Source organism: Danio rerio, chromosome 15, assembly GCF_049306965.1.
Source record: "Danio rerio strain Tuebingen ecotype United States chromosome 15, GRCz12tu, whole genome shotgun sequence".
NCBI lineage: Eukaryota > Metazoa > Chordata > Actinopteri > Cypriniformes > Danionidae > Danio > Danio rerio.
In genome coordinates this window covers 985,912-999,751 of record NC_133190.1, presented here as the reverse complement: position 1 = coordinate 999,751, position 13,840 = coordinate 985,912, and the positions used below count along the sequence as shown (strand labels likewise).

Genomic DNA, 13,840 nt, shown 5'->3' with positions numbered 1-13,840 from the left:
TGGTCATATATTTCCATCCAAAAAAACTTCAGAATCACACACATTTTAGGCACACACACTAACTAACTAACTCATTAGGAGCATTATAGCCACCTATTGCATTTCACAAATATGGTTTCCCATTTCAGTCATTATTATTATATCGTAACGATCATTTTAACATCTCTGCAGTTTCTGAACTCAAATTATGTAAATAAAATAACTGGTTAAATACACTTATGATTTTTTTCATGTGTCCACATACGCAAAGAAAACATAGACCCTCTAATTGTAGTGTAATGAACTAATTCAGGATCTTAATGTTATCATACTTGGTTAAAACCACTTTGTTGAAAAATATAAAAAGCAAACAATAATGTGTCACAATAAAATGAATTACTATAATATATCACTTAAACAATATACAAAATAGTTATAAACTGATTATCTCAACTGACTATCTGATTATAAACTACCATCTTTTACTAAACTGTCACAGCTATATATATATATATATATATATATATATATATATATATATATATATATATATATATATATATATATGTATATGTATGTGTATATATATATATATATATATATATATATATATATTTACTTATTATTTATTAAATTAATTATTAATAGTTAATTTGTTTCTATTGCTAAATTTTGGTTTAAAACAATATATTGCTCACTATAAACTACTACAGTATTTAATGTGGGAAATCAATAATTAAAAAGTTATTGGAAAATTAAGCAAATACACGCTATTAAAACGCTTGAGTAAAATATTAATATAGTGCTATACATTTATTACATTTAAAAAGATTTTATAACATGTAAAATGTTTTATTGCCTATATTAACTTGCCATTATTTCCTTCATTATAAATGAATCCATTATATAAATAAACCTGTCCAATTTAGATCTTTCAGCAAGGCCAGCAAATGTATAATAATGACTGATTATCTATGATGACTGAAATTGTTCTGTCTCTTATATTGAATGGCGATCGGAAACAATGCTCCCCATTCGCCCGTCTCGATCGCAATATTTGTGAAATAAAGTAAACATTGTTTATTGTGTACATTATTTATTAACCATATATATCAAAATATATCGATGACAATGTCCAAGAAGACGTTAATAACATTAACATCCGTTGTAACCATATATGGTTTGCCTAGATTGTGTGTGCCTAAAACGTGTGTGGTTCTGCGGGCCTGCAGCTGGATATTATTGGGTTTAAAAGCAAAGCTAAAAAATACCAAGGAAATGTGTGTATACTTTTGACTGTCTAGAAATGTAAAAAAAAAAATTCTCCAAAAAGAATTTTAAATTTTCTGGTATTTAGCAAATGTAAATCATTCAAGTAATCCTAACAGACCTAAAATAGTAAACTTTTAGTCTGATTTACCATCAGACATTTTTTTAAATGGTTATGTTCCTTTTTTTAGAGTGTGTGTGTAAACTTCTGGTTTCAACTATATATATATAGTAATCATAATAGACAACAATAAAGATGGCAGAATAGATGACAATAATGATGACAGAATAGATTGCAGAAAGGATAACAGGATGACAGCAAAAATTCAGAAGAAAAACCATGCAAAGCAACAAATAACACGCATGTCAGTTTACACATTTATCAGACCAAGTACACATTTTTAGCAAAAAACGGTAAGGTTAAATGCTAAATAATTTTCGACCAAAAACAAACAAACTGTAATCAATAAATAAAAACTGAATATGTGAAAAAAAAACAGATCAGGCAAATATTTTATGCCTTTAAAAAATTATAAAAGATTTTGAATGTAATGAAACAAAAGCAGTTTTATCTGTTAGATCAGACAGAACCAGATTTCATTTTTTCCTGTTATGTAAAACCAATTAAACCTGCCAATAAGAAAATCTTTTGCTTGGTACTCCTAACCCTTTAAAAAGTCTTTAGTTCGAGAGTTTCATTGAGTAAACCAAGAGCAGACATGAGACTAGCTGATGGGTAGATTATTGTAGTTTGTAAGTACTTTATTGAATGATCTTAATTGTATTTCAGAGCTTTGACTTATTAACCACAAATCCAATAAGTGTTAATGAACAAAGAATTTGAAACATCAATTAAAAATCACTGTTTTAAAACATTTTCCTGTTGCGTTAAATGAACTTGCGGCTTTTTATTGAGTTCTAAGCCTTACTGTGTAATTGTACTGTGAACAGCTTTTGTAAATGTTTGCCACAGATGCTTTCTTCAGATGGCCACGCTGTTGGGGATCCTGTCTGGACACAGATACCAGTAGGGCAGTTCCAGAGTTTCATTTCGGCTCCTGATGGTCTTAGTGACGTCAACTAATTTCTTGCGGAAATTCTTAATTGCTTCCATGGCTGGTTCTTCAGTGAAGTACTTATCTGGGTACACGCCTAAAAACAGCTGGACAGAAGATTGGGACAAAACAATGCATTTATTTTTACATCAATGCATAATTGGAAGCAAGTAGACTGCTCAAAAAATTATAAAGGGAGCATTCAAATAACACATCCTAGATCTGAATCAATGAATTATTCTTATTACATACATTGTTCTTTACATAGTTGGATGTGCTGACAATAAGATCACACAAAAATGATCAAAGCAAATCAAATATTTTAGCCTATGGATGTCTGGATTTGGAGTCACACTCAAAATTGAATTGGAAAAACACATTCCAGGCTGAACCAAATGTACCAATGTGATGTCATTAAAACTAGTCAAATTGAGGCTCGGTAGTGTGTGTGGCCTCCTTGAGTCTGTATGAACTCCCGACGATGCATGAGCATGCTCCTGATGAGGTGGTGGAAAGTTTCCTAAAGGATCTCTTCCCAGACCTGAACTGAAGCATCTGCCAACTTCCTGTGGCACCAAGAGTCTGTGATGCAACAGATGTGGCATTGGTGGATGAAGCGAGACATGGTGTCCCAGAAGTGCTCAATTGGATTCAGGTCTGGGGAACGGGCAGGTTAGTCCATAGGATCAGTGCCTTTGTCTTGCAGGAACTGTTGACACACGCAAGCCACATAAGGGTCTAGCGTTATCTTGCATTAGGAGGAACCCAGGGCCAACTGCACTGGCATGTGGTCTCACAAGCGGTCTGAGAATTTCACCTCGGTACCTAATGGCAGTCAGGCTACCTCTGGCAGGCACATGGAGGGCTGAAGAAAGAAATGCAACCCCACATCATTACTGACCCACTGCCAAACCAGTCATGCTGGAGGATCTTCACAGTGTCTCCAGACATTTTTAAATTTGCCAGTCTTGGTGTTCTCTGGCAAATACCAAACATCCTGCATGGTGTTGGGCTGTAAGGCCCCCGACCCTCATTCCACCCTCATGGAGTCTTTTTCTGACCATGTGAGCAGACACATGCATATTTGCAACCCAAGCTCATTCTGGAAACGTAGCCCCGCGGACGTTTCTGGAGACTGCGATTTACATGGCCGGAGGTACGTACGGCCGCGTTTAGTTTTTTTCATGCAAACGCTGCGGGGCGGTGTGGCGCCGCTCCACTCCCCCTCTTCGCGCTTGCCGGCCGACGGCTCGCCTCCGAGTGGAGGGCTTTCCCGATGCAACCAGTTTGTCCGCTTAGCTCACAGCGTTGCGTTGGCGGAGCGGAGGCCCCGGAGGAGGAGGAGCCGGCCGCGGGGACGACGACCGGGATCGAGTCCAGGGAACAGCGGTTCTGAAAATCAGGTAAGATGAAAAACAGAATCCAAAAAATAAGGGCGAGAACGCGGCAGGATCCGAAAACGCGGTCGAAATCGAAGACGAGGGCTTTTTTTTTTTTCTGGACGGCTTTTGCAAACCGTCACTTGGGTTTGAGGAGGAAGAGGAGGGCGGCCGGGTCGGCCGATCCGGCAGCTTTTTGCGCGAGAACAGCGCGGGCGCAAACGGCTAGCACACCTGAGAGGTGCCCGAGACGCGCAAAAGCGCGCTCAGCGGCCTCTCGCGGATCCGTGAAAACAAAAAAACGCGGGGCTACGTTTCCACAATGAGCCCGGGTTGCATATTTGTGGCCTGCTGGAGGTCATTTTGCAGGGCTCTGGCAGTGCTCCTCCTGTTCCTCCTTGCACAAATGCAGGTGTAGCGGTCCTGCTGCTGGGTTGTTGCCCTCCTACGGCCTCCTCCATGCCTCCTGATGTACTGGCCTGTCTCCTGGTAGTGCACTACGCTGACAGACAAGGCAAACCTTCTTGCTACAGCTCACATTGATGTGCCATCTTGAATGAGTTGCACTACCTGGGTCACCTGTGTGGGTTGTAGACTCTGTCTCAAGCCCACTAGAGTGAAAGCATCACCAGCATTCAAAAGTGACCAAAACATCAGCCAGAAAGCAAAGGAACTGAGAAGTGGTCTGTGGTCACCACCTACCGTACTACTCCTTTATTGCGGTGTCTTGCTTATTGTCTATAATCTCCACCAGTTGACTATCCTGTTTGAACAACATCATGTGAAATTAATTTGTCAACCAGTGTTTCTTCCTAAGTGGGCAGTTTGGTTTCACAGAAGTGTGACTGACATGGAGTTCCATTGTGTTGTTTAAGTGTTCCCTTTACATTTTGAGCAGTGTGTATTGTAAGTTAGTTATGAAGAATCAGTTATCAAACCTCGTTGTCCTGGAACTGACTGAGGATCCAAATTGTTCCTAGATGCAAACTGGAGCGTCCGCGATCCGGCAGACTCTCCATGATGTACTTCATATCAACTTTGCCCTTCTCTGTGGGAGGAGGTTTCCGCATGGTGGACGGAGTGTTCGGGATCCAGGCATACCAGTCAAACTGGAACACAGGAGTGACACACAGATATCAGCATAATTATTTTACAGAGGCCTATTATGTATTCCTCCAGAGAAGTGTGTAAAATCCCACCTGTCCAAAGTTGATTGCTGCATGTTGTGCTGAAGCTGTGAAAATCACGATGGTCAGATACTCAACCAACTGCTCCCGGGTTTTCAGGGCATTCGGAAATTCTGTATACATTTAAAAGCGCCACCATATAAGCACAATGCACATGCAAGCACACAATCATGCACTTTTAGTGGTTTAGCAGATGCTTTTATCCAAAGCAACTTACAATAAGGAAGGAATCATTTGGAGAGCTGTTCATGATGGAAGTCCAGCTAGGACAGCTTTACAGAAGTCTAGTCTAAAAATAGGCAGTGCTTGAACCAGAAGCTGTGCCAAATGCTAAATGAGCAAATGACTGATCTTTGTAATGATATATAGTGCAAACCTGCATGATCATGCTTTTTTCAATGTGACCTTAGAAGGGCAACTGCTCATTAAAGGCCACACTGAATTCATTCATTCATTCATTTTCTTGTCGGCTTAGTACCTTTATTAATCCGGGGTCGCCACAGCGGAATGAACCGCTAACTTATCCAGCAAGTTTATACACAGCGAATGCCCTTCCAGCCGCAACCCATCTCTGGGAAACATCCACACACACATTCACACACTACCGACAATTTAGCCAACCCAATTCACCTGTACCGCATGTCTTTGGACTGTGGGGGAAACCGGAGCACCCTGAGGAAACCCAAGCGAAGGCAGGGAGAACATGCAAACTTCACACAGAAACGCCAACTGAGCCGAGGTTCGAACCAGCAACCCAGCAACCTTCTTGCTGTGAGGCAACAGCACTACCTACTGCGCCACTGCCTCGCCTGCCACACTGAATTGGCAGGGATAATTGTAGCTGAATCCAGTTTGATCATAGTGTTATAATGTTTGGTCAGAGTTGCAGGGAGTAAAAGAATTCGTTTTAGCGTGATCGAGCAGGTGATGGTCTTTACTGCTCAAGATCAGTTACTGCTGAATCTTCAAGATTAAATGAGTTCTGTGGTCAATGTTGTAAAAAAAGTTCAATTTTAAACAATGTGACCATAATGGGTGTAAATTGATAAACGGACAGGTCCAAGAACCGATCCCTGAGGTATACCTGTGACCTGCTGGTGTGCTTTGTATACATCTACAATGATCTGCCAATGAGGTAGGACTCCAACCTCCTTCCTCGATGATGTCCAATGAGGAGAGAACAGACTCGGGCAGACATTTATAGTATAGTAAAAATAATTCTGTACTCACCACCGTTATTGGGGCAATTCTTCATACCATAGGAGCAAACATCCTGAACAAAGGCCTGGATCTCCTCATCTCCCTGAACGGTCGCATCACTACTATAGTAGATCTTGACCACATCAGAGACAAAGCTGGAGGAAGGCAAATAATGAATCAGCAAATAAAATTAATACTAGTAGAAAAAAACTGTACTTTCTGCATATATATTTAAATACCTTTTCACTGCCTCCCAGACCATCATGCCATCATCTCTGTAGTAGTAGTTTGGCAGATCTTCCTTGCTATCAACATTTCGAATTTTCATGGCTTCAGGGAAGCACAGGGACTTATAGGTTAATGTCTGCATACCCTTTCGGATCACTTGCTCAATTCCAATTCCACCAGTGCTATCAACCTATAAATAAAATGAAGGACACAGATGTGTTCTTGCACACAAAACAGAAATCTAGATGATAAAATATGAAAGTTATGATATAGATTGCCTCTTCAGACTTTATAAAAAAGGAATGTGAAAAAATTGGTCACTAAAATACAGATGTGGAAATGCTGTAGTTTCTTTTGTATTTTGAAGTGGTGAACGTACCTTTCCAAAGACTCCACCCTCATTGATGAGTGTTTCCCGAGCTGCAGTGTTGATGGCAATGGTGAAACGGACATGAGGGATCAGTAACTGTAAGGAGAAAACAAGACATTAGACATCTAGGCCACACTTTCAGTGTTTGTACCACAGGATCCATACCAGTAACTGAAATATAAACATTTAATAAAAAATTAAATGTTCTAACACCAAATTTCATAGTTTGTGGTTTGCCCAGGTAAAATGAAATAAAAATAAAATGTCAAGAACATCTGATCCAGGGAATTGGTAATCAAAGTAATCTCAAATGCATATTGTCATCTATGGCTTAACCAACATAAAACACCAAGTGCTGTATACTCTACCTTGTACACAGGGTGGACAGCAGAGAGCTGTCTGAACATGGCTATGGTAAACACCTCAGATATCAGGTGTGTCCTGAGAAGGTGTGTGATCAGCTGGTGTATGTTGTAGTCGGAGGATTTCACCCACATTTTGGCCAACAACCAGTCATACTCATCGTCAGTGGGAAGAAAGACTGTGTTCTTCTCTCCTGGAGTCGTCTGACGACTGAGCTGTTCCAGAAACCAGAGCAGAATATTTATTAAAATGTCCACAGTTATGTTTGAGCACTGACTTAGTATTTAAAAGTCATCTTTAAACAATTCTTTTCCCACAGCTACCTGAATAGCGATTGGTATAAATTCATTTTGTCCGTTCTTGTAAAACAGGCAGAAGGGGGCGGCCAAATACTGCTGGGTGCTGGGGTCTGTGTCATTGGGTTGCACGTCCTCCAGTATTTCATAGTCTGCTATGTAGATGTTTCCTGCCTGTAAAGGAGAAGTTTTTAGCAATGGAGCCAAAGAGTGATACTGTCAAGAAAGTCTGTTTATCATTATTTATTCACGTCCAGAATTGACCACAACAGCATCATTCATTGTGGTACATCATCTAAGAAACAACTACGCTCTGAATAATTTCAGCTTCTACTGTTAGAAGCTGTGTATGGTAACAAAACAGCAATCTGATCTATACCATTTTCATAAGGTTTACCTAGAACAACAATACAGTAAAAGGGTTGTCAGGTATCTATGATTTCCTATGTCATGTTGCTCTATGTGCTTTTGTTTATATCACGTGATTACTTTTAGTTCTGTTTTCCTGTCATTAATCAGTGTTCATTAGTTCCACTTGTGTTCTCAACCCTGTTAGTAATATAGTTAATCATGTCTTGTGTATTTGTACTCCTAAGTTTCAACATTATTTGTTAAATATTTCTTAAAATTCATTAAGTCTCTTTTTTCCTGACCTTTAATTCCTCCTGCAGTGTGGTTCCTCTATCCAGGGAGTTCTCCACCATCTCCTGCGTTACAGCAAACTTGTCTGGAAGTTTTGTGCACTTTTTGATCATCACAGGATTGCAGCCATTTAAGAACTGATAACCAAACACAGCATCTTTAGTCCAGTTCTGCATCACATACTCTGTCAAGGGGAAAAATATAGTGAGTTGTCAGTGAGTTAATAGATGCATGAATAATCTTTTGGTTTGCTAACAGAATAATGGTTATGTTGTAAATGAGGGCGATACCAATCCTCTCGTGCACCACCAGAGGGAGCCATCGCCCGAATTCCAATTCGACTCACGGACTCAAATTCCCATAAGCCCTTCTACCTGCTACTGATTGCGGTCCAGGTGCCTCTCATCATCCCATTGCATATATACCACACTCACGCTCTGGTCAATGCGAAGTCTTGATTTGACCTGCTGTCATTACTGAGCGATTTCTCCTCCACTTCTCTGATTGATCTGTGTTTTGACCCTTTGCCCAACTCAACGACTAAGAAAGACATCTGCCTGCCCCGAACTCTAGCCTGTTATTTCGACCAAGTAAGATATCTGCCTGCCTTGAACTCTAGCCTGAACTTCGTTCTGATTTCTGATTTGCCCCTTGTTGTTGCTTGTATGTGTGCTTTCAATAAAGCTCGCAAATGGATTCAATGCAGTTCATCTGTTTTGGCAACATAATCATTTACACTCAGTAGATGGCTCAATTTAAAAAAAAACATATCATGAAATTATTCATACCTGACTCTGTGTTCTTGATGGTTATGAATACTTTTTCAAAATCTGCAAAATCTTTCCAAGACTGGAACAAACTCTCAAGTTTATTAAGTCCAAGATTCTCAGCTCTGAAGAAGAAAAATATAGCTGAATGCTCAAAATTAGATCAGATTTTTAGTGTCTGATTCTGCTCAAGCTAAGGTTATAAATGTTACAAGAAATCAATGTTAGGCATATATGTGAAAAGATGATGCAAACAGGATAACCTACGCTTTAAAGGCATTCAAAGAGAAGTCCACTGCTTTTGCTGTATCAAACTGAACATCCAGAGGAAGTTCAGAGGACTTATTGGCATCTATGGACATTAGGAAGCCAGATTTCCACTCATTCCACCTGCAAAAGAGACAGTTTAGTTATCAGACTGAACATTTATTGTTGTAACAATGGGTTGAATAAAGCAGCTCAGTGTAAACTGTACAAGAATCTAAAAAAAAAACTAATTGTCTGGGGAAAAGACAGCATTAATACTACCAATTGATTAAACTCTGGTGAAGCCTGTGGTATAATACCTGAACTTTTCTCGTCTGTTTTCCAGTTCCAGGTGCCTGCACTCTTTCAGTATTGAGAGCTTTTCATCTTGAGGCAATCGACCTGAAGGAACAGGCATACAAGATGCATAAATACACAGAAATGCACAAAGGAGAGTATATTTCCTCATTCAGGACTTTACCCCGTCCTTCTGGAAGAACCAGCTCCTTTTGATCCGCTATCCACCGATAACAGGGGAACTCAAAGCAGTCTCCAGCGGGTGCTGTTACACTGATGCTCCTGCAGTACCAATCATCATTGATCAGGAACTTCTCCTTCTCCAGTTTGACCAGCAGAAGCTCTCCAAGAGTCTCCTCCACATGGATGTCAATAGAGACCACCTTTAACAACAACAACTTCAGTTAGACAATTCAATCACAGAGCTTATGTGCAAAAAATTAAAGAGAACGAATAACATCAGATTGATCAAAATGACAGTGAAGATTCTCTGGGTTTGTGATATAAACTAACATTCATCCATCTCTACCACAATCATTGCACACCATCTTGCTCTTTTTCTCCATTCTTCAGGGGTGGACAGAGAAACCTTCTGCTTCTATTTTCCAAAAGATTTAGAGCAGGGGTCACCAATCCTGGCCCTGGAGGGCCGGTGTCCCTGCACGGTTTAGCTCCATCTTGGCTCAATACACCTGCCTGGGTGATTCAAGTATACCTAGTAAGACCTTGATTAGCTTGTTCAGGTGTGTTTGATTAGGGTTGGAGCTAAAATCTGCAGGACACCGGCCCTCCAGGAACAAGTTTGGTGACCACTGATTTAGAGCAACACCACTTACAGTATATCAAGCTGAGCTCATGAAGGAGACGGAGAAACAGAGTGATGTTGGGTCGCCCAACACAGCACTGTGTGAAAAAAACTGCATCATTGCAGACCTCAAGAGAGCATTGGCTTAGCTGTAGTGGGTGACTTTTTCAGGACTGGAGTGACAGAAATGCATCAATGACATGACTTGCACAAGGATGTAGATTTATTCAACAAGGTTCTTCTCAGAAAAGCTTTCCTTCAACCTTCACAGCCAACACATCTTGGTTTCCCCTATGCACCCATAGTGGCACAATCAGTATACAGAGATCCCAGGGTCCCCCAGCCTCAACAGATGGAGACTGTTGAGGAACCGACAGTTTTAGTCTAAAATTGACTGCTGTGTCAGATGAAGAAGAGCCGGAGTCAGAGATTGAATTGAATAAAGTTTGCTGAAGATTTCAGGTTCAGCAGAGGCCAGCTTCAACAGCTGCAAAGAGCTTAGCTCACAATTTCAAAACAACAATTATATTGTAACATAACATTTCTACTGTGTCATAGGTATTGGTGTTTTAACCTGAATGGTTAAAAGACAGCTAGACCATTCCAGAGATAGAACATTTCAGTGTTCTATGCATGTACAATTCTTAACAATATCTCCAATAATCACTTAGCATCACAAGGGTCAGACATAACAAGAGAAGATTTCTGTAGTCAGGATGATCAGATGTGAAATACAGCTCGTCTTCATGTCTCCAATGATGAAGAGCACAATTTATATCTAGTGACAACTGTTCAAGTAGCGTCAAACATCCAGTTACACATGAGAGGTCTCAGTGACCTCTTCGATAGGCCTGAAGATCTAACTTGGCAAACAGAAAAAAGTAATGACGCACATCATTCCAGTTTTACTCTTAAGAGGGATGACACTCAGGTCATCATATAATCTGCACCCCTAAGCATACAACCTAATTATCATAATGACATAAAGGATATGTGTTAACTTTGATTACTCCACTTCTTTCAGACACAGACAAAACAGACCCAGCACAGAGGTAAGGTCTTAGTCGTGATGGCAGTGGCTAGACATTGCTTCCTTAACCTTCAAGAAGGCAAAAAGAGGCAGGCGACCTAACCAGGGTTTAACTTCAGTGCAAACCACTACACTCACAGAGTAACATCCCTTCTTGCACTACAGTCTTGATCTCTCTTTTAAGCAAAGAGGCATCAGGAGTCTTTAATTACTTGCATTAATCACGCCAGAGGTAATTCGCATAATGAGATACCTCACTCCTGATATAAAAGAAACTGGGGTGATGCAGATTTTTCATTAATTAAAATGAGAATTCAATTTAAAACTGATATCTGAACATCCTGAAATCTAAATCTTACCGTTCCTCTGTCCAAACGTTCAAACCAGGATTTGTCCAGCAGAGTTCGGTCGCTGCTTCTCTCTTTGCCCACCAGCGTCAGGTAGATGTAGTTCAGAGTCCCAGCAAACACCTGGTTTCCAGTCACAACAGACACTGTGTACGTGAACATTCTGCTGAAATGGAGAAGACGAGTACATCACAATCTGTGGCCAGTTTATCAAACATGATAAAAGTATAATCATCACAAAATACATTTCAAGAGTTCGCACTAAGATATTGCTTGATAACATTAGCAGGTTTGGCTTGCTGTATTGGGAGAGAACCCTGAGCTCAGAGATAATTGAGCCCAGGGCTCCTGCCTGGTTGATGAGCAAGTGAAGGGTACGAGATCAGAAAGTTCTCGAGAGCTCACCTGGTAAAGGAGAAAAAGGGCGATATAGGGTGGAAGGGGGATCAAATTGTCCGATTGGCTTAGTAATGATTATGGATGTGAGACCAGCCATGATCAGTCATATCAGGTGCTCCTCTCAAAATTAGTTTGTGAAACTTCACTTAAAAACTGAAACAAAAATAACACTAGCAGGGCTCAACTACCTGCTGAAAGTAGATTTGCAATAGTTATTCAAGAATGCAATGAGCGAAGCAGTGGCGCATTAGGTAGTGCTGTCGCCTCACAGCAAGAAAATCGCTGGGTTGCTGATTCGAACCTCGGCTCAGTTGGCATTTCTGAGAGGAGTTTGCATGTTCTCCCTGCAGTCGCGTGGGTTTCTCTGGGTGCTCTGGTTTCCCCCACAGTCCAAAGACATGCTACAGGTGAATTGGGTAGGCTAAACTGTCTGTAGTGTATGAGGGTGACAGGCTGGCTGGAATGTGCAAAAAAGTCGTTATCATATGGACAAGTCTAAATGGAGGACTTGTTCCAAAAGAGCCGACCCCGCAACCATATGGGACTAAGGCCAAAGAAGAAGATTCAAGAATGCAATGGGTTGTGCAGCAATTGATCAGTTTTATTAATATATATTAAGGACACACATCATTGTAAAAAAAAAAAAAAAAAAGACAGAATCAACAGCTGCACAACACAACTTTGTAGTGGGCATTGTAAATAAGGACGGTCAGTCAGTTGAACTTGTGGTTTTTCAGTGTATTGGTGCTCAAAGGCCTGCTGTTGGTTTTTCTCTCCTCAGTCTGAATACATTTGCAATGCAGGCTGTTCTCATAGTCTTTACTATTCATTCATTTATTTTCCTTCGGCTTAGTCCCTTATTTATTAAGGGTAGCCACGGCGGAATGAACTGCCTATTCTGGCATGTTTTACGCAGTGGATACCATTCTAGCCGCAACCCAGTACTGTGATACACACACACACACTCTCTCACATTCACACACTACAGCCAATTTAGTTAATAAATTCCCCTATAGCGCATGTGTTTGGACTGTGGGGGAAACCGGAGCATGCGGAGGAAGCTCACACCAACACGGGGAGAACATACAAACTCCACACAGAAACGCCAACTGACCCAGCTTAAAAAAAACGAACCAGTGACCTTGCTGTGAGGCAACAGTGCTAACCGCTGAGCCACTGTACTGCCTTACTAGAAAATATGTCAAGTGAAAGTTTCACTTTTTCCTGAACTGAATCAGTTCTGAGCTCTCAGAAGTGGGAAATTCCCTTTTCTGGAGGCTCATCAGACACTTCCTCTTCTGTCTGCGGTTCTTCAGCTTCTCTCTTTCTAAATCTAACCGCAGTGGTATTCAGTGGTATCTCATTTGTGAATTTTCATCTGACAACAGCAGTTCCACAATGGCTTTTAATGAAGCTGTATTATTTTTTTTAGTAAGAGACAGAAAACATTAGTATTAACCAACCCTACTACACAGATTTACACTTGACTGTTTGCACAGATAGTTTTATAATCTCCTCTGATTTCACTCCTGTTATCATGACCTCAATGAATCACCAGGAGCGGCTCATTCAGAACCAGCAGCACATCTTTTAATTTCCTTAAATCTCCAACACATTAAATATGTTTGACCACAGCTCTGCATTACTGAAATACTAAATCAAGATACAGTTAAAAATTGTTAGTATTATAGTATTTCACAGCATTGAAGCAACATGATGGTATTTATTTTACCTGGTTTCTCATTCTTATTCGGGCAAATTTCTAGTTTTATGCAGCAATATTGATCAAAGTTGGCCTAAAACACATTAACTGTAATAAGACTGATGATTGCCAGTTAAAAACCACTAAGAGTCTTTCAGTTCAGAATGTTGCTCATTGTTCAACTGAAGCATTTCCCAGAGATGGGTTGCAGCTGGAAGGGCATCTGCTGCGTAAAATCTTGCTGGATAAGTTGGCGGTTCATTCCGCTGTGACGACCCC

General features: G+C 40.5%; 1 protein-coding gene and 1 long non-coding RNA gene across 25 annotated transcripts in view; one reads left to right on the top strand and one right to left on the bottom strand.

Moving 5' to 3' along the window:
• The window catches only part of LOC141377992 (uncharacterized), a 199,496-nt gene that overhangs the window by 27,548 nt on the left and 158,108 nt on the right, over nt 1-13,840 (top strand). The gene's annotated exons all lie outside the window — the stretch shown is intronic.
• Nucleotides 1,979-13,840, bottom strand: part of alox5b.2 (arachidonate 5-lipoxygenase b, tandem duplicate 2) — a 31,765-nt gene continuing 19,903 nt past the window's right edge. For 14 of the 24 annotated variants that reach the window (XM_073923257.1, XM_073923269.1, XM_073923259.1 and 11 more), the window contains 14 exon segments: nt 11,473-11,626; nt 9,463-9,661; nt 9,302-9,383; nt 9,003-9,125; nt 8,757-8,860; nt 7,980-8,152; nt 7,354-7,500; nt 7,036-7,245; nt 6,677-6,763; nt 6,309-6,487; nt 6,100-6,224; nt 4,882-4,982; nt 4,621-4,791; nt 1,979-2,410 (listed from right to left, as the gene is read on the bottom strand). In XM_073923257.1, coding sequence (XP_073779358.1) covers nt 2,231-2,410; nt 4,621-4,791; nt 4,882-4,982; nt 6,100-6,224; nt 6,309-6,487; nt 6,677-6,763; nt 7,036-7,245; nt 7,354-7,500; nt 7,980-8,152; nt 8,757-8,860; nt 9,003-9,125; nt 9,302-9,383; nt 9,463-9,661; nt 11,473-11,626 — 2,035 coding nt within the window. In that variant the 3' untranslated portion in view covers nt 1,979-2,230. 24 annotated transcript variants of the gene reach the window in all.